The 19,731-nt window shown below is 31.2% G+C and overlaps 3 protein-coding genes across 3 annotated transcripts; 2 read left to right on the top strand and 1 right to left on the bottom strand.

Moving 5' to 3' along the window:
- The first annotated feature begins 857 nt into the window (after positions 1 to 857).
- On the top strand, positions 858 to 4,418 carry LOC123899635 (zinc finger protein WIP3-like). Its single transcript, XM_045950812.1, has 2 exons — positions 858 to 1,465; positions 3,556 to 4,418. The coding sequence occupies exons 1-2, from the start codon at positions 965 to 967 to the stop codon at positions 3,997 to 3,999; spliced, it is 945 nt and encodes a 314-aa protein (XP_045806768.1). The 5' UTR covers positions 858 to 964; the 3' UTR covers positions 4,000 to 4,418.
- A 5,046-nt stretch (positions 4,419 to 9,464) lies between these two features.
- Positions 9,465 to 10,507, bottom strand: LOC123899570 (zinc finger A20 and AN1 domain-containing stress-associated protein 3). Its single transcript, XM_045950736.1, has 2 exons — positions 10,248 to 10,507; positions 9,465 to 10,121 (listed from the first exon to the last, which is right to left on the bottom strand). Exon 2 carries the CDS (start codon positions 10,111 to 10,113, stop codon positions 9,634 to 9,636), a length of 480 nt encoding a protein of 159 aa, XP_045806692.1. The 5' UTR covers positions 10,114 to 10,121; positions 10,248 to 10,507; the 3' UTR covers positions 9,465 to 9,633.
- A 3,763-nt stretch (positions 10,508 to 14,270) lies between these two features.
- Positions 14,271 to 18,442, top strand: LOC123897140 (protein SUPPRESSOR OF K(+) TRANSPORT GROWTH DEFECT 1). The gene is made up of 8 exons (XM_045947651.1): positions 14,271 to 15,028; positions 15,977 to 16,082; positions 16,186 to 16,384; positions 17,248 to 17,316; positions 17,397 to 17,471; positions 17,575 to 17,673; positions 17,766 to 17,921; positions 18,088 to 18,442. The coding sequence occupies exons 1-8, from the start codon at positions 14,530 to 14,532 to the stop codon at positions 18,211 to 18,213; spliced, it is 1,329 nt and encodes a 442-aa protein (XP_045803607.1). The 5' UTR covers positions 14,271 to 14,529; the 3' UTR covers positions 18,214 to 18,442.
- Positions 18,443 to 19,731: the final 1,289 nt, after the last annotated feature.

Here is a 19,731-nt window from a genome sequence, read left to right as displayed (position 1 = left end):
AACCAATTAGTCTCCCTTTTTCTCTCATCAAAAGGAAACAAACAAAGGCTAACAGCCAAAAAAAGATAAAATAAAGTATAAGGGTATACAAAAGGAAGAAAAATCTAAAATAAAGGAAAAGAAAAGTTCCATAAAGACAAACAAAACCACATACTAATATTTAGTTGGTCCAAACACTACTAAAAAAAATAAAAATTGGTGATGAAAAAAGGAACTATTTTTTGAATTTTTCATTACTAAATTTAGTGACATATTTAGAGAAAAATTTCACATTTTTCTTTTTTAATTTCATTTTTGATAATTTAAGTTTTTTAGTTGTTTATGAAATTGGACTCAAATTTTATAAACAAAGTCTTATAATTTTGTTTAGTAAAAAAAAAAAGTCTTATATTTTTGTGTTGTAAATGAAAAATAATGTCCGGTTAGAAGAGACCTTACTAAATGTATTCTTGATTTTGTGGTGATAAAAATTAATTTTGAGTAAATTAATTTTAAACGAAAGTGATCAGTCAAAAGTAAAATAATTTATGTCTGAATACATTATTCATTCAAAAATAAGTTGAACAATAAATTTGAGTGTGAAAATCAATTATAGAAAATAAAAAATTACAATTTCTAACTTAAAGTTAGAATCAGTTGATCTGAAGGTAAAATTAATTATATTCTATACATGTTAAAATCAATTAATTTTACACATCTAAAATCAATTATGACTTCTCCAAAAGCGGAACCAAACATACACTAAAAGTGGACACACCTAGATTTTTTGGTACAATTAGTATAACCGACGAACGAAGTTGGAAGATACTTCGCACTAATAAAATAATAAATAAAATCATCCTTTCACTAATACATATATGGCCAAGCTTTCATACATAAAGTCATGCATATAAACCTTTCTAGGGAGAGAATAATTGAATATATTTCACAAATCTAGGGACTCTCTCTCACTCTAAAAACTAAGATGGGTTTGAGGGATAAGTGCAATGTAGAAGACAAGAATTTATATCTTCAAACCCCAACTTTCATTGAATGGCTCAAACCATCTTCATCACTCTCATCTTCTCCTTCATCATCTTTAACTCATCAACAAGAAATATCTCAAGAAACTTTTCAATTTTTACCTATCTATAGTGGAATTAAATCCTTTGAGGAAAACCATGGGATGCAAAAAGAAGATTTAGAAGTAAAAGAAGAGAAAGTGGAACATGTGACTGTGGCTTTGCACATTGGATTGCCTAACATAGGAGGAGGTGAAACTAATAATCATGATGAAAAGAATAAGCTTTTTGATGAGAAGAATAAAGTTAATAAGGAAGAAGAATTAAAGAAAAACTTGCATGGTTTTTGTTTTAAGGAAGAAAAAAGGTTTTGGATACCAACTCCAGCTCAGATCCTTGTTGGACCTATGCAATTTGCTTGTTCCATATGCAACAAGACTTTCAATAGATACAACAATATGCAGGTTAGTAATTGGTTCTCAATTTTTAGTACAATTTTTTTTCTTAATCCTCTAATTCTTAGAAAAATGGATTCGGGTGATTCGTAGTTAACCAGAGAAGTAAATAAATTTTGAATAATGATTGTTCAAAGTCAGGGTTCGAATTCAATATTATGGATCCATAATTTGTCGTAGAATATAATTTATAATAAATAAAATTTAATTAGAATTTTTGTTAAAGTTATAATTACTCATAATTTAATTTGTGTGCAAATTAAAAAATATATTTATTATTTTTCAGCCAAGAATATAAAGATAGGATCAATCATTCCAAAGATAATATGGAGACATTGAGATATTGAAAATTAAGCAATCATGCCTGTTTTTTCATATCATATGATCCATATAGTAGTCATTTCAATGAGTCAAAAAACAATATAGTAATAATTTCGATTGAAATGTTACTATATCTCCATAATAAGTTGATAAATTAAATTTTTGGTTTGTTTTTTAACTAGTTGGGAAATGAAACTCCTCTCAAAAAAAAAAGTTGGGAAATTAAACTATTTTCATTAATTGTTTCTATGATCAACGGGATCTATATAACTTTGCTCATATAATTCACCCAACTATGTTTTAATTCAAACTTATTGAATTTTTTTTATATCGAACGGTCTAATAACAAAATTCACACACTATTTTAAATTTATTTCTTCATATCATATACTCATTACTACAAATTTCTATATCTTTTGTTACTATGATGACAAATTTCTGCGTCCAAAAGCCCATAATTGTACTAACAACTATAATGCGCATTAGAACTTAAATTCTTTATTTATTGTTTTGGGTACAAAATTCTTTATATTCTTTATATATCCAATTCAATATGAACTAGCTAGTTTTTTTTTTTTTGCTGGTAAATAATTAGTTAATTAGGTGTTTAACATTATGATGAGGAGGAGGAGAAAAATAATGATCAAGAAGAAAACTAATCATTTGATTAAGTGACTAATCTTTGATGCAACACGCTCTCCTTAATTTCTTTTTTGCTTTCCTTTTCACTTTAAAAAAAATAGTAGCAAAATTAATGGATTGTTGCCCCGCTAGGGTATCCCAACTTTTACTAAAAGGCTCTTTTAATTTTATCCTATCCTATATAGTAAAAGACCATATCTTCATCATGCCTTTATATTTCCTTTCCAATATTGGGCTAAAATTAAATGAGGATAAAATCACAACTTAGTATAAATACATAATGAAATGTGTATATAGTGCAAGATCTATGGGAGAGGAGGCACTAATATATACAACTACTAGGCCAAAAAATTGAGGTTAAGAGAACTACTTTTTTTTTTTTGACAAAAGCTTAAGAGAACTACTTAAATTTGAATTTTTATGTGAATTTCATACTATAGGTTTTTTAAATTAGGTTGCTTTATGTATAATATGTTATAGCACCCTTAATTTGTACTTTTATGTTTTAATGCACTTCTTTTGGTTGATAAAAAATATATAATTCAAGATTTCTTGTACTATCTTTCAAAAAAAAAAAAAAAAGATTTCTTGTACTAGTCATAGCTTTGAGAAGAATTTGACTAGATGTATAATTAGTTAGATCCTTATGAATAAGATTAACAATTTTTGATAGAAAAAATAATTATTTTAAGATAGAGTACGAAGTACAAGCAAGATTCAATATTCATTCACCCTAATCGATAATTATTTCCACGATAATAGTGACAGATATTAAGCTTTATATTTGGTCTAATTTATTCTTATAAATTAGTTTGTAAGGTGATGCACCGATACACTTTTTATAAACTTATTTCAGGGAATTATTTTATGTGGAATTAAAAAAAAAAATCAATAACGGTGTGGCCAGATATATTCGTGTTTGGATCCTCTTTGTTTCTTTCTCTAAATCAAACGCTTCAAACAACTGCAACATCATATTGCAGTTGTAGAGGATTCATGTCTCGTATATTGTAGATCAAGACTAATTTTGAATTTTACCAGCCTAAAAAACACTAAAATTATAAATTATAAATGAATGATCGATCATAGCTCAAAAACTCAAACTAATAAAAAAAATAATAATTATCTTTTTGCAGATGCATATGTGGGGACATGGATCCGAATTCCGGAAAGGACCGGACTCACTTAAAGGAACACAACCAGCAGCAATGTTAAGACTACCATGTTATTGTTGTGCTAATGGTTGCAAGAACAACATCAATCATCCAAGAGCAAAACCATTGAAAGACTTTAGAACTCTCCAAACTCATTACAAAAGAAAGCATGGAACAAAACCATTTATTTGCAGAAAATGTTCTAAAGCATTTGCTGTTAAAGGTGATTGGAGAACTCATGAGAAAAATTGTGGAAAGTTTTGGTATTGCACTTGTGGTTCTGATTTTAAACACAAAAGATCTCTTAAAGATCATGTCAGATCCTTCGGAAAAGGTCACTCCCCAAATCCTTCTCTTGAAGGGTTCGAAGATGAGAAAGAATGCAGCAATACCGGATCTGATGATGATGAAGTTGCTCATGCATGATCATGGTTTTAAATTGCGGTTGTGATACTGTTGCAGAGACTTCTAAAAAATTTATACTGCGTCCGCAATTGCGATTGCAACCACAATTTAAATAATGTGCATGATCATGCATGGTCTAATTAACATAAGAGGTATGGACTTTGGAAGAGTTTAATTAATTTGCTTTGTGGTTATAGCTAAATATTAGATATTAAATAAGATGGTGGATTATCTCAAGTGATGAAGCATATGAATTTTTTTTCTAAAAAAGAGTTGCATCATATGTTTAATTTTTTGTAACCTTTTCAATGGAGAAAATTTATCTGCTTCATTACTAAATGGTAATCCCCATTGCAAATTGAGTACTAGTTAGACTGTTGTTATTATAAGATTTGTTGACACTTTAATTTGATAGTAATAATTATTTGTTATTAGTAATATATTTATTTACACATTGCGCATCAACCAACTTGCGTTAATATTATCTTAGTGGTTAATTAAGATTATATATCCACAAAGGATGTATGTCACATAAAATATATTGAGTATCAAAAGATACAGAGGATGCACGGTGTTCGGAGGGTGTGAGGTAGGAGGTATATTCTGAAAAAGATTTGCATATATGCTCATTTATTGGCCTTTCTTCCACTTCCATTGCACTTGGATGTGGAAAATGTGTCGAGTTCGGTGGATTTATGGAAGATTTTTGCGCCGTTGATGGTAAAAAAACATTTTCTTATCAAATGAAGCTAAATTGATCGGATGATTAGCGATGTCCAAGCAAGGGTCGTTAATTGTGTCGGCTATATAGCTTAGAACATTCTGAGTTTGTCAAATGTTTATTTCGTCGCTCCTCAAAGGGAGATAGTTTAGGTTATTTGGGACTCATTAGGGTATTTGAAAATTTGTGAGGATGTGTTTATCTTTAAAAAAACTGTATATACTAACTAGATGCATCTGATCTGGTTGAGCATGGTAAGGGTTACATCATGGAATAATAAATTCAAAGAACGTGACAAATAATAAATACAATACTTCAATCATACTTAATTTTAGAAAGAAAAAAATGTATAGTACCTTTGTTTGGCTTTTTTCTCTTAATCTAGTACTATAGTTGTTCTGTTCATGTATTGAATATCTTTTCATGAAAAAGAAATAGGTTTTTTCTTGGAAAGTAAGTTTAACTGTTTAAGAGTGGCTGACAAAATTATTGATGTGAACTTGTTTATACATGTTTCTTCACAAGCAAACTTACTAAATATGAAAATAATACTATTTTGTCTCACTCTCTTTCTTTTTCGTCACATAATTTAGTGGCAAACTCACGCATTTTTAATATGGAGAGGTAAAAAATTATGAATTTGTATTCAGATCTCTACATTTTTTTTACTGTAATTATACTTATGATATTTGTACTTACGGCCATAGTTGTTAAAATTGCGTGTAAACACATAAAATCTCTAATTTACGTTTTTAGTTATGAAAATCGATTTAAATCGGTGGTGAACTTCTTTTTTAGTAAACTAATGAAAAAATTGATTTTGAACGAGTTAACTCGTAGTGAAATGGTAAACTAGATTTGTTCTACTTAATCTGACTCCCCTTTACTTATAGCTACTTACTGTAATTACGAGATTTGTTCTCTAGGATATACTCTCTCCCCGTCCCAAAATATAAGAGATAATGTGACTAATGCATGTATATGCTGCCAACGCACAATTTTGATCACTAATATCTTCAATTTTTTATTAGTAAAAATTATAAAAAAATTGATATTTTAAAAATACTTATCAAAACAAATCAAACATGATCTTATATGTTAATATTTATATCTAAATATTATTAAAAAGAATATGGTCAAAACAAGATAAATGAATAATGTCATTTAGTCAAAATAGCTCTTATAAAATGGGACGGATGAAATATATATCTTGTGCCTCGGTTGTTGGTGGTTCAATACTATTTGTTGTTGTTCAATTAAAAAGAATACACATATCTGCTCCTTATACTTTCATGTCATTTAGTCTGTAGTTTGAGCTAACCAAATCCTACACCAATTTCAAGTCACATACTATTCGATGATCTGCTAAGAAAAGCACTCAAAATGGTGATCAATTAATCAAGTGTACGTGTGTAGAAAAGTGATCTTGCTATGTTGCAAGGACCTCATTATCTTAAAGAAGATATGGTGATTATTAATACACGTGAGAAAAAGTGATTAATTGGGCGTAAAATAAAAGGGATATTGTAATTTGGAGTCTTTTGAGGCAGGCTTGACCAAAGCAAAAAGTAATAATAGAAAGAAAAAAATTGGGAGGTTGTGTTTGGTTATTGAATTTGAAGGGACCTCCACCATATTTTGTCGGGTAATACGTTTGCCTTGTTGAAAATCACAACAACCATCTTTTAACTTCACTAATAATTTATGCCTAAATAAAACTTCACTAATTTATTTAGCTAAACTAGCATCATGCTTTCGTATCTAAACTATATATATGTTGCCTAATAAACACAATCTCACTAATTTATAATTTGATTCTAATTTTTTTAAAAATATATATAAAGAAAAACTCACACACACTTAAATAGTTGAGTGTCGTGGCAAGTGTGAGATGCGTTAAGTCCTACATTATTTAGAAAGGTAAAGGTTGAACATTTTATAAGTGAGAAGATTCACAAATTTAATGTTTTAAGGTTTTGGGTAAAGATGTGGTGTTAAACTCACTTGTATAGTTTTTCTAAGTACAATATGAATGATCCATATGGCTACCCCCTCGTGATCCGACCGTGGTATCAAAGTCGATATAGTTCGATGAAGGATTCGATCGGCTCCTTATATTGAAAGTCTTCCTAATAGAACCATAGAGATGGTCAGACAGCAAGTTTCGTTGAGTAGTGGTAGTGGAAATGGCGTGCAAGTAGAAATATTTTTGTATTTGTATTATATAAGATTGGTTCGGTAGAAATGAGAGGGTTAATGAATTGAGTGATAAGAATAGTTTTGGGCTCTATTATCATCTTTAGTAAAATACTATCAAATTAATAAATGATATACTAATATTAATTGTTTAAAAAAATAGATAAAATAAGTAGAGATGAAACCAGAAAATATTATTGAGAATGACGGAAATATAATACTTAATAAATAATATCAACCATAACTAATTTTTTGGATCAACCATAACTTCTATTTATAAGTCATATATATAAATATAAGAAAGTTAGATACATATGAAAGTTTTTTTTTTTTTTTTTTGGTACAGATACATATGAAAGTTCTATACTATCCATTTTACCACTATATTGACCCACCTCACTATCCATATACCGTATTTATATTTCATAATATTTGTACCTCACTTTCACTATATCCCATATTTGTATTTTATAATATTTAATTTTTTTCTAATTTAATTTATATTTTATAAAATTGCATCTCTTATTCCAATAAAAATTAGCTTGTTTTGACCATAATGCATATGATGTGATGATTAATCTTTCTTAGGAAGCACTTTGTAGTTCAAAAATAAAAATTCAAAGCATTAAATGATATAGGTGAAAATTTTAGAACATCGATTGTTATTATTATTGTGTTGTGAGCATGTAAGTGCATGCTTATTATTGGTTTTATATTTTAACGGTTCTGTAATGTATTTAAATTGAAGTAAAAGGAATTTCAATTTGAATAAAAACGAGTGTTCATTGTCAATACTCAACACTATAGTGAAAACTAATACAAATGCTAAGAAAATGTAGAGTAAAAAGCTAGAAGAAGAAAAACATGGATCAAAACTCAAGAGGGTGAGAGATAGTGGTTCAACTTCGTTCTGGTTTGACCCGCATGAGTGGCAAATAGTCCATTAAAAATCCAGTATAAAAGGCTATTACAAGTTTCGGATCAAGTTTTGGATAGGGTGGGGGATATGGGTTAGGGTTGAGCATGAACCTACAACCCGACTCGAAACCGATATAACCGCTAACATATGGAAGCATTCAGTCAGGTCTCGGGTCAACAATTGTGAAAATTTGGTTATGAACAGTTGTATACGGACGGGTGCCTAAAACTTTATTTCTTCATATCCGAAACCGACCGAACAATTACTAAGATGCAAATTAATTTTTTTTTCCAAGTTTCGGGCACCTCTCTCTCTTATATACTTTTTTCTTTGTTTGTTTTAATCCATCTTTGATAGATAAGAGAAATGTTATAACCTTGTAATATGTTGGAAAAAAAAGTTGTAAAATATACTCTAATATTCTAGGTCCATTTTCATTTCTATATTTTCTAGGTTTATTTTAATTTATACTTCTATTATTGTCTTTAGATCTACAAATTCCAAACAAAATAATTCCATCTAAGTATTAACCCTCTTTGTTGTTTATTTAATTCTTCTATCTTTTGTTGGTTTGTGTATGAGGTGTTGAATTATTTGAAAAGGTTAAAATTTATGGATCAATGAAATTTTAGATGTAGCAACAAAATTTCAATTTAAGCCGTTAAAACCGATTTGTTATACATGTCACCCGTATAACACGACACCCGAACAAACTGAACATGTAGACGGTTGAAATTGGATCTAAATTAAAAGGTTGTAATTTTTATCGGTTTAACGATTTTTGGTCTGGCCGATACTCAGCCCTAATATGGGTAATTGGGTGGATGAGTGAGTTTGCGATTTTAAATGGAAGAGGGAGGTTCTGGTGTGGGAGCTTCAGTTTTTGGAGAGGCTCCATGAAGTTGTTATTGAGGCCCCAATTCTAGGGACGGATGATTCTTAGTCTTTGAGATATGATTCTAGTGTGGAGAGGCTCCATGAAGTTGTTATTGAGGCCCCAATTCTAGGGACGGATGATTCTTAGTCTTTGAGATATGATTCTAGTGGGAATTATTATGCTAAATCGGCCTACTTAATGTTCACGGATGGTAGAATAGTGAATGACTTAAATTATCTCTTGGCAAGGGTGTGGAGGCATTGGGCTCCTTCAAAATAATTATTTCTTCATGGCAATTAATTTGGTATAAGGTGTCATTTAGGCAAAACCTTATTAGTTGTAGGGTGATTAGCGATACAAGTGATGCATTATTTGGTGTTATGTTGGGCAAGATATCGGAATCGGTTGATCGATATATGGTATCATCATAATAAATATAGTATCGAATCTATGATATAAGAGGTTATATGGTACCATAATTACATGGTGCCCATGTTAGAGTATCTCCAACTATGATACCAATTTATGGATCATACATTTGCTTCCGTCTGCTATTTGGTGTTATGTTGGGCGAGATATTGGAATCGGTTGATCAATATATGGTATCGTCATAATAAATATAGTATTAAATCCACATGGACTTATGATATAAGAGGTTATATGGTGCCCATGTTAGAGTATCTCCAATGATGATACCAATTTACGGATCATACATTTGCTTCCGTCTGAGCTTTTTTATTCCAAGTAAAACAAATAAAAAAATGAGCTGAAGGTAAACATAACACTTAAAATATATTTAAATGTAATAAACTAATAATTTTCTGCAATAATAACAAGCCATAGACCAACCCAACTAAGCTAATAACCGAATAATCAACCCGGTTCAATAATCAGTAACAACGAAAACAAACATGAAAATACGAGAACACCCTTCCATCTTTCTCAAATCTTCTCAAGCTTTTCCCCTTTCACCACAGGATTCGCCTTCTTGATCTGCTCTTTTCCCAACCCTTTGAAATCAAACTCACAATCATGCTGCTCAGGATAACGGTGGGTCCCACATAACATCATCCCACACTTGCACTTAAACCCCGTGAGCCCCACGCGCTTCCTACACGTCATACACCGATTCTGTTTCAACGGTTTCTCCTCGGCCTTCTCCTCCACCGCCACAACGCTAGGCAGCGCAACAGGATCCGAAGACGAAGAAGACAGTTCAGCAACCACCGCCACCGCCGGCGAATTCTTCGGCGGCGCTACGATTGATTGATTGAGAACAAGCTTTGCAGATGAAGCTTGTTGTTCCTTAAGCTGTAAATCACGATAGCATCTTGAACATAGATTCTCCGTGGTGGCGCTTCCAAAGAAACCGCAATTGTTGACGCATAATTGCGGTGTTTGGCATCTGTGTTCTTCCGCCATTCTTTTTTCTGAAAACAATTGAATCAGAATCAGAATCAGAATCGTTAAATTGATTAGAATTCAAAACCCTAAATCGATGAGATTTCAAATCATTCAAATCCCTAAATCGATGAGAAAAAGAAAGAAGATATTACCGTTACAGAGAATTGTTGTTATGGAATCTCCGAAATTGGAGAGGTTATGAAGAAAACGATTAAGAGAATCTGGAAAACTAAAAGGAGAATTTGAAGGAAAAGGTTAAAGAAAGGAATATCCAATTGCAAAAGCGAAGAAAATTGAGAAACGTGTTTTTCTTTAATAATCTTGTAACCAAACAGAGCGCAACCGCGTGAATTATTTAGCGTTAGGTTGTGATTTTTAAAGGACGCACAGTGTGTCTAGGTGAATCGTATGTGTGTTATGTGGACATGATGTTGATGTATTTATTTTAGAATAGACTTGTTGGCTACGTTAGTTTTTTCTAAATCTTTTTTGGTAAGTAAATCTTTTTTTTATAATACTAAAGATTATTGGTAAGTAAATCTTTTTTAATAATACTAAATAACTTTTTTAGCAAGATAAGTACAATCAAAATCTAGTAAAAATAAAAAAAAAAGTACAATACAAAATAAATCTTTTTTAATTTTATATAGTTGAATAATTCATGTATAATTTTATATTATATAATACTCCGAAATCTTTCCTTCAAAAAAAAAAAAATACTCCGTAATCTTAATTTGATACTTGAGTCAAAATATATATATTTTATTTTATTTTTTGAAAAAGAGTCAAAATATGAGTGCTTTTTGCTCGTTGCATATTGCCATATTTTGCTCGTGAGTCAAAATATAAATTGATAAAAAAAAATTTATAATAATAGTGATAAATCAACAAACTAAACGAGAGATGGGAATACTTTTACAATACATTAAGGGTCCGTTTGATTCGCTAAAAATAAGGGACTGGACAGGAGTTTGATTGTAAAACTGTTTCAGGAACTGGACAAATTGGGAAGCAATGGACAGGACAAAAACAGAATTTTTTGTACCTCACTAAACCACAGCACAACTTTTTATCCGCAGTACAAGTTGTCTAAAATGCCAAAATACCATTTTATTAACAAAATATCGTATAAGACAAAAAAAATGTTCAATATCCCAAAAGTTTGTTCTGTGCTGTTCTGTCATGTGTTGTACTGTTCTGTCTTGTACTGTTCTGTCCAGTACTTACCCTTTAACAAATTAAACACACCCTAAAAGTGAACTTAAAAAACTACAATCGGTAGTAATTAAAATTGGGGAGAAAAGCACATCTATTCTTGCTTAACCAAAATTATGGGTTCAATTCTTGCCTTTGATGCAGCAATGTTAAAACTTTTAGGAGAGTTTGCTACTCATTTGAATTTCACAATATTCAAGAGATTAATCTCTCCAGTTGCGCGCAGATGATAACTGATTTACGCCCAAAAAATTGGAGAGAAAAGAACATCAAATTAAAAACCTCAAAATAAAAGATGGTGTTTTGAATACTTACTTGATGGCCATTTCTCTTTTTTTTTTCTCTCTTTATAATCCATTTCTCATATGTTTTAAATTAACTTACCATAAAAACAAATTAAAATAAAATAATTTCTAGTAAGTTTTTTCTTTAGAATTACTAAGTAGCACGCCGTTTTGGATTGTTTAAAGCATACTCATTCCGGACATAAATATAAGAAAAAAAACTATTTACGCGGTGTTTAAGAAATTTAATTAAGTGTAGTTAATTTTTTTTATTTAATGCAAAACATGAGTTAAATTTACTATATTGCCCATTTTGAAAAGCATAAAAGTGAAATAAATGCCTAAAATAAAATAGAATTAAATAAGGGTATATTAGGAATGATAGTATTAATTAGATTAAAATTAGTTAACTTATGCTTATAATAATGACTAAAATTTAATTATTATTTTTTTATATTTGTGTCCGAAGAAAGTACCCCTAAAACATACGCGCCACACGTATTAAGGCACAGCCACCAGATATCCCCTAGACATGTATATAGCCTATTAATCTGGTATAAATTAGTAGGATAAGTTGTCTTAATTAACAACTTATCATATGATTAAAATGAGGGATAGTTACACCTAGAGCTGTAAAAATGGCCACCGGCCAGGTCATATAAAGGATCGGTCTAGTTTGGCCCGTCTAGTCCGACCGATAAGCAAAGGCCTACATGGTTTGATGGATTGGCTCCACTAATTTTCGTAGTATATATTTTTTTTTTAAAAAAATAGATTAAATTTTGTTATATTTCTCAACTAAATCTCCGGTAATTCGTATCACTATATTTTCTCACATAATCTCCCAAACAACAATATCTTTCTCTCTATCCTAATCAAATAAACAAACAAATCTCAAACAAATATTCTCATCCTAATCCAATAATTTTTTTGTCATATTATTATTATTATTATTATTATTATTTTCACCTCTTAGCTCAGTATTTTATATCTACTTATACTTCTAATATAATAAAATTAATTAATATCAAACTTACTAATTTATCCTTAGTAAATTTAACCATATTCCAAGTTTTATACATTGTACCAAAAAACAAAAAGGATACATGAGTTTTGGTGTGGACTTTTCATAATAGCAACAATACCTTTGATTTTTTTAGTAGCAACAAAAAAATTTTATTAACAAACTCACCATAACATAAAGCACATGTTTTTTTTAGCAGCAAAATTTTTTTATTAACAAACTCACCATAACATAAGACATATTTTTTTTTAGGCATAAGTTAGACACAGGCCGACGCGGAACATGTCTGTCTGGCCCGCTAGTAACAATAAAAAGATTATAGACTTTTTTTAATATTTTTTTAATTCTTTAATGGGCTGGCCAAAAGCCCGAGGGGCAGGACTATGACGACCCATGAAAAAGTCTGGCCCGCCTATCCCAGCCCGATAAGGTCCGCCCTCATTTTTTGAAGTCCAGCCCGTGTAAAAATATAGGACCAATGAGACGCCTGATAGCGTGACCCATTTTTACAGCTTTAGTTACACCTATTACATCAACAAGTAACTAAATTTTTTAGGGACAAGCCTCATAGAAAACACTTCCATGTTCCAATATACACCCCTCGTTAGCCAATGCATATACACAAAAAAATCACCTTGCCATAAGAATGATGCACCACGGCTTCCCCACTCAAGATTTAGGAGTCTTCGAATTCTATTCACAAGAGATTTTTCAAAATGACTACCACTTTTATTTGAAGTGATGTTGTGCGCAACAACAAGGGAATCAAAGCAAACCTCTACAACTTAAAAATTTAAACGCCTAGCATGTTTAAACCCCTCCAAAACTCCCCAAAGTTCTGCCAAATAAGGGTTACCATATCTAATAAAAGTTTAAGTTCAACGTCAATCACTATTGAATCAACTAACGATCGATTATATTTAACATATTTTAACCAGACACACACACACACACACAGATATATATATATATATATATATATATATATATATAGGGGATAAGGGAGTTTGAGCTGGATTTTTTTTGGTCCATTTTGCCCTTAACTTTCTTTATGGTTTTTTAATTATTCCATAATTGCCCTTAACTTCCTCTTTTTTTTTATGGTTTTTTCATCTATATCTATTCTATACTATAATATATAAAAAGAATACATGAGTTTTGGGGTATAATTTTCATAATATCAACATTACCCTTGCTTTTTTTAGTAGCAACAAAAAATTTTTATTAACAAACTCACCATAACATAAGGCGTATCTTTTTTTTTGGTACATAAGTTAGACACAGGCAGGCGCGTTCCGCGCCTGCCTGGCCCGCTAGTATATATAAGTACATATAAATTATTATATATTTCCTATCAAAGAAAAATTATTATAGATTTCATTTTTTTTTATGAGTTTAAAATGGTAAGTAGTAGGTGTAATGAAAGTTTATACTAAAATGAGAAATCACCACTCTTATGTGTCATATAAGTAGTTTCATAACAACCATACATACGTGAAGTGATGTTGCAGACAAAATTATTTGTGTAACATTCTTTTACTCCGTTAACTTATGTCCTTTAATTTTTTTTTATTGTGCAAACAAAAATAAATTTTACTAAATTTTTTTTTCCCAAAAATTTTACAAAATCAAATCTAAACCCAATACTCCGTATTTCATAAGTTGAGGACGAAAAATTTCACAAAAACTTATTCGAAACGCGCTTTTTGAGACACCAAATACCAAACCATTCATCCACAGATTCCTCCATCCCTCTTTTCCCCTTTCTTCCGATCAGATCCTCACCACCATCTCCCCAAAATCGACCATGATCGCGCTTCATCTCTAGGGTTTCCCCTTTTTCATTCACACACCAATTCTCAATTTCAATTTTCCCGATTTCAATTCTCAATTTCTCATTGTTGAAAAATCATGTACAGCAATTTCAAGGAACAAGCGATAGAGTACGTGAAACAAGCGGTTCATGAAGACAATGCTGGTAACTATGCAAAAGCGTTTCCTTTATATATGAACGCTTTGGAGTATTTCAGAACTCATTTGAAGTACGAAAAGAACCCTAAAATCAGAGAAGCTATTAAGCAGAGATTCACCGAGTATTTACGTCGTGCTGAAGAGATCAGGGCTGTACTTGGTGATGGTGGACCTGGTCCAGCTTCTAATGGTGATGCTGCTGTTGCTACAAGGCCAAAGAGTAAGCCTAAGGATGGTAGTGGTGGTGGTGGTGGTGGTGGTGAAGGTGGAGGTGATGGAGAGGATCCGGAACAGGCGAAGCTTAGGGCGGGGTTGAATTCGGCGATTATTAGGGAAAAACCTAATGTTAAGTGGAATGATGTTGCTGGGTTGGAAAGTGCTAAACAGGCTTTGCAAGAAGCTGTTATTTTGCCTGTGAAGTTTCCTCAGTTTTTTACTGGTTGGTTAATTATTGTTGTTGTTGGTGTTTTTGTCTTGGGTTCTGTTTGGATAAACAATTTAATTAAGCGTTTATAGGATATAGTATGTGCTTATCATTGAATTGTTTTTATATAGGCTATAAGTTGTTTTCATAAGCTATCATAGAGAGTGTATAGAAATAAGTTGAAATTGGATTAAGGAAATGTCATTAGTTGTTTTTATAAGCTCTTTCAAACGGTTTCATAAATACTTAGCTGGTAGGTTAACTCATATAAATGAATCTAAATAGACTCTTGTTCTATGAAGCACTAACATTAGACATTGACATGTAGGCACTAGTAATAATTTAAGAAAATCGAAGTTATTGAATGTGTCGGTATACGCATTTAATCTGAAGTGACCGTGCTATGTAGTTCTTGTTGCATTCTCAATATTAGCTTCTCTTCTAGTTACTAAATTTACACAACTGAAAGTAATTATGCATAATGAACTAAAAGGATATGTTTCTGTGTCTTTTTTTTGGGGGGAGAGGGGATACGATAGTATAAGGATATCTAGGATTGAGCATGTCAAATGTTGTCAAGTAGAGGCTCTATAGTGCTATAACTTAGCGGAATTTGAACAAATTGCTATTGTTCCGCGATAGGATATGTAGTAGTACATAGTATTGTCAAATAGACGCTATAGCGGGGCTATAGCACTATGGCATAGTGGAATTTGAATAAACTGCTATTTTCTGTGATTTGCGATTGACAACATTTGTTCTATCCAGCAAGTGCAATGCTATTTTCAAATTAAGTTCTACAAATTTTTACATACTTTTTCTCTTTCATTCAGCCCATAAATTTGGGAGTCGTAAACTTTAATTATATATATGGACTGGATAAGAGATTTACATTTATTGAATGTTTATAGTTATGTGGAATTTTATTTAATGTTTACTATGCTTCGCTGTGGCCTTTTTCAGGTAAAAGACGACCATGGAGAGCATTTTTGTTGTATGGACCTCCTGGAACTGGGAAATCGTATTTAGCTAAGGCAGTTGCAACTGAGGCTGATTCCACATTTTTCAGGTAAAATTGCTCTATTGTTTATATGAACAGAATAAATTTTGCAGAGTTAAATTGTTTTTGATATATTCTTGCCAGCATTTTTAACTTTTGAATTCTTCACCAGTATTTCTTCATCAGATCTTGTTTCAAAGTGGATGGGTGAAAGTGAAAAACTTGTTTCAAACCTTTTCCAAATGGCCCGAGAAAATGCCCCCTCTATCATATTTGTTGATGAAATAGATTCCCTATGTGGCCAGCGTGGAGAAGGCAATGAGAGTGAAGCTTCAAGACGAATCAAAACAGAACTTTTGGTGCAGATGCAGGTAATAGTTGTATGGTGAGGATATGTTGATAAGCATAGTAAGCAGCGTAGTAAGTTATAATTGAATTGCATCATGCAAAACTTAGGCTCAGTTATATAGTTCACTATTATCCCATTTAAGTGCATGCTTGTACTCTTGTTCATTTTAAAATGTAGGTTTCCTTGGTTTATATTTTTCTGTCCGATACATTTGATTTTCAATTTCACGAACTTGGAGATGTCGGATAATTTCTGGATGCTTTGTTAATTTTGTAATTCATGCTTCAATTTTTTATGTTGGAGTGAAAAATGTTGGGCATCTAAGTGTGAAACGTGAAATAAAGAAATCCTACATTGGCTAACAATGAACAAAACGAAGAGTATATAAGTTAGACCCATTAACCCAAAACCCTTATGGTTTTGGGAACAAATCTGGTCAAAGTCTTAAGTCTCTTGATGGTCCCCTAAATATTCCTTACAAAAATGAATTAAGCCTTCATTTTAAACAATATTTTTCAATGAATTATTCTTGTCTTAAAATGAGAGGTCGGGCCATAGTAGTGGAATAGTGCATTAAGATTGGGCTGTTTCATGCTGGTCCTGCTTTTGGCTAACTGATGTTTGAGTGTGCAATATCTGCAACACTTGAACCATCATTAGTTCCATGTTTTCCTTTGTTCAGCATATCGTCTGTTATTGGTTTCTAAACAATTCTAAGCCGTAGTAGTTAATATTTACATCCATGGTATATTTGAATTCCTCTCTTACAATGTATTTTGGATCAGGTCTGTTTGTTTTGATACACTTTTTTGTTCTTAAGCATTATTGTAGTTTCCAACAGTTTTGGCTTATGTTCTCCCTTTTATATTTCTCTTTATTGCATAGGGTGTAGGAAACAATGATCAGAAAGTTCTTGTTCTTGCAGCAACAAATACACCTTATGCTTTAGACCAGGTGAGAAAAAAATAATTCTGCTTTTATCACCCCATAGAGTCAATAAAAGGTTATTTTGACTAATCAATTTGTATTTGCAGGCCATTAGGCGTCGTTTTGATAAGCGTATTTATATTCCACTACCAGATTTGAAGGCTCGCCAACACATGTTCAAGGCAAGGGAAATATGCATGATTATCAAATGCTAAATTTTATTTTGATATAAAAATCTAGCAAATGGTTTACCGTTTTGTTTCTTTGGCTTGATAAAATGAGCAGGTGCATCTTGGAGATACTCCTCATAATTTGACTGAAAGGGATTTTGAATACTTGGCTAGCAGGACAGATGGGTTTTCTGGTTCAGATATATCCGTCTGCGTAAGCTTAACTTCTAATATGAAAAATAACTGGTTTCAATAATCTTTTACTTGATGAATTTCTTTTAAATATTTTTTTATTCTCTTCTTCAGGTGAAGGATGTTTTATTTGAACCTGTTCGCAAAACCCAAGATGCTATGTTCTTCTTTAAAAGTCCAGAGGGTATGTGGATCCCATGTGGACCAAAGCAACAAGGTGCAGTTCAAACTACAATGCAGGATCTTGCTACAAAAGGACTTGCTTCTCAGGTATTCAAATATACTATATATTTTGATGGCAGTGGGATTTGTTTTTTAAATTTTAATATTAGAATCGGAGAAATAGAGTTGTGATGTTTTTGAACTAGGTTGTTTTACAAAATATATATCTTTAATTGAAGCACAAGATATACTTAACACCTTAAAATTTATGCAGATCCTTCCACCTCCTATTACGAGAACAGATTTTGAAAAGGTTCTGGCAAGACAAAGGCCTACAGTAAGCAAAACTGACCTTGAGGTTCATGAGAAGTTCACAAAGGAATTTGGAGAAGAAGGTTAATGCAGATTAAAAATTTTCATTTCAAAAAGATCCAGAGGTTTTAGATATGTTATAATGTGTAATTTGTTTAGTTATTGGATCAAGTGAAACACATCCTTTAATGTTATTGTTGGGGATGTGAATTTCCCCGTTGCGCGGAGGTGGATTTATAACGATGGATACTCTCATTTTGTTTCTCCTGAATTGTGTATATTGGAATCTGAAATGGTTAGAAAAATAACTTATGTCATGGTGGTTTCTTTTGTTGGTATGGTATCGAGGTTGCACAAAATTTGCGGTAGTGATAGGTTTGTGTTTTTCAGTTTTCAAGATGGATGATATATAATCAGCAGCTATGCTGCATCAAACTACTGCTGAAAGACATACTGAATTCATTAATTAAAAAATCTCAAACGAGCACAAATCCACTGATGAAAATAATCTCAAGCGACGCATATGGACGTATTGTTGGGGATGTTATTGTTGTGTCTTACATTTCCAGCTCAGTGAGTGACTGATAGATTTGCCTATATTATCGGTTCCTTTTTTGCATTAAACAACAACCAATTATCTTCTACACAACTTATTTAACCTTTGTGGCGATTTTAATTCAAGTATAAAATTCTACCGTTGATAAATTCAAAAATTCTATTGAAAATTTTCAATGAGGTTGTTGATTCTCATTAACTAATTACCCCCAAAAGAAAGAAAAGACATTCGATTTTATTTTATGATGTGTTAAGTTCATTAAGTTGATATTAACACATACTATTGCAATTTGGATCATCGGCTGCAGCTTTGTCTGCTGCCCTCCCTGCTGCTGTGCATTAGTCCTTGGATTCACTCTTCTTTTACTCAACCGTTGGATTGTCTTGCTGTTATTATTCAATGTTGCGCACATAATAATTTCTCATTGAAGGTGTGAATAGTCATGTGTACATATTATTTTAATATTGTTTTAACAAAACTATTCTATATTGTCAAAAAAAAAAAACTACTCTATAAATTCTAAATTATGATACTTAAAAATATATTTATTTTATATGTTAATATTAGTAAATTTAGTTTCGCAAGTTTTGGTCTACCAAATATTTTTTGTCACAATTTTTTGTCCATGTATTTAAGCCAACTCATGCCTACTCCATATTTTTGAATGAATTTTTGCATTCATTTTGTTTATAATATTACAGGAAATTCTCCTATAAAAATTTAAAATATTCTGGATTACTAAAATTTGCTAAATTTTTTTGTAGGTACTTGAAACAAACATTTTTGGTAAACAACTTTTTTTTGGATTATATAATTTTTTCGTCTCTATAAATGTATAGATTTTTTTTTTAATTCCTAAAAAAAATTTTAACAAATTTTGGTCTCCAAATATTTTCCGTCACAAATTTTTAGTCATGTTGTAAACACATCATTAAATATTTATTTTCTTTGTATATAAATTTAACATATATAACAAATTATATTTTTAAGCATTATTTTGTTTGAGTTCCACAACAAAAACCCGAGTGGAAATTTATACTTTAAAAAAAT

This window comes from Trifolium pratense, linkage group LG7 (genome assembly GCF_020283565.1).
Source record: "Trifolium pratense cultivar HEN17-A07 linkage group LG7, ARS_RC_1.1, whole genome shotgun sequence".
NCBI lineage: Eukaryota > Viridiplantae > Streptophyta > Magnoliopsida > Fabales > Fabaceae > Trifolium > Trifolium pratense.
Note: the sequence above shows the minus strand (reverse complement) of the source record. Positions and strands in the feature narration are given on the sequence as shown.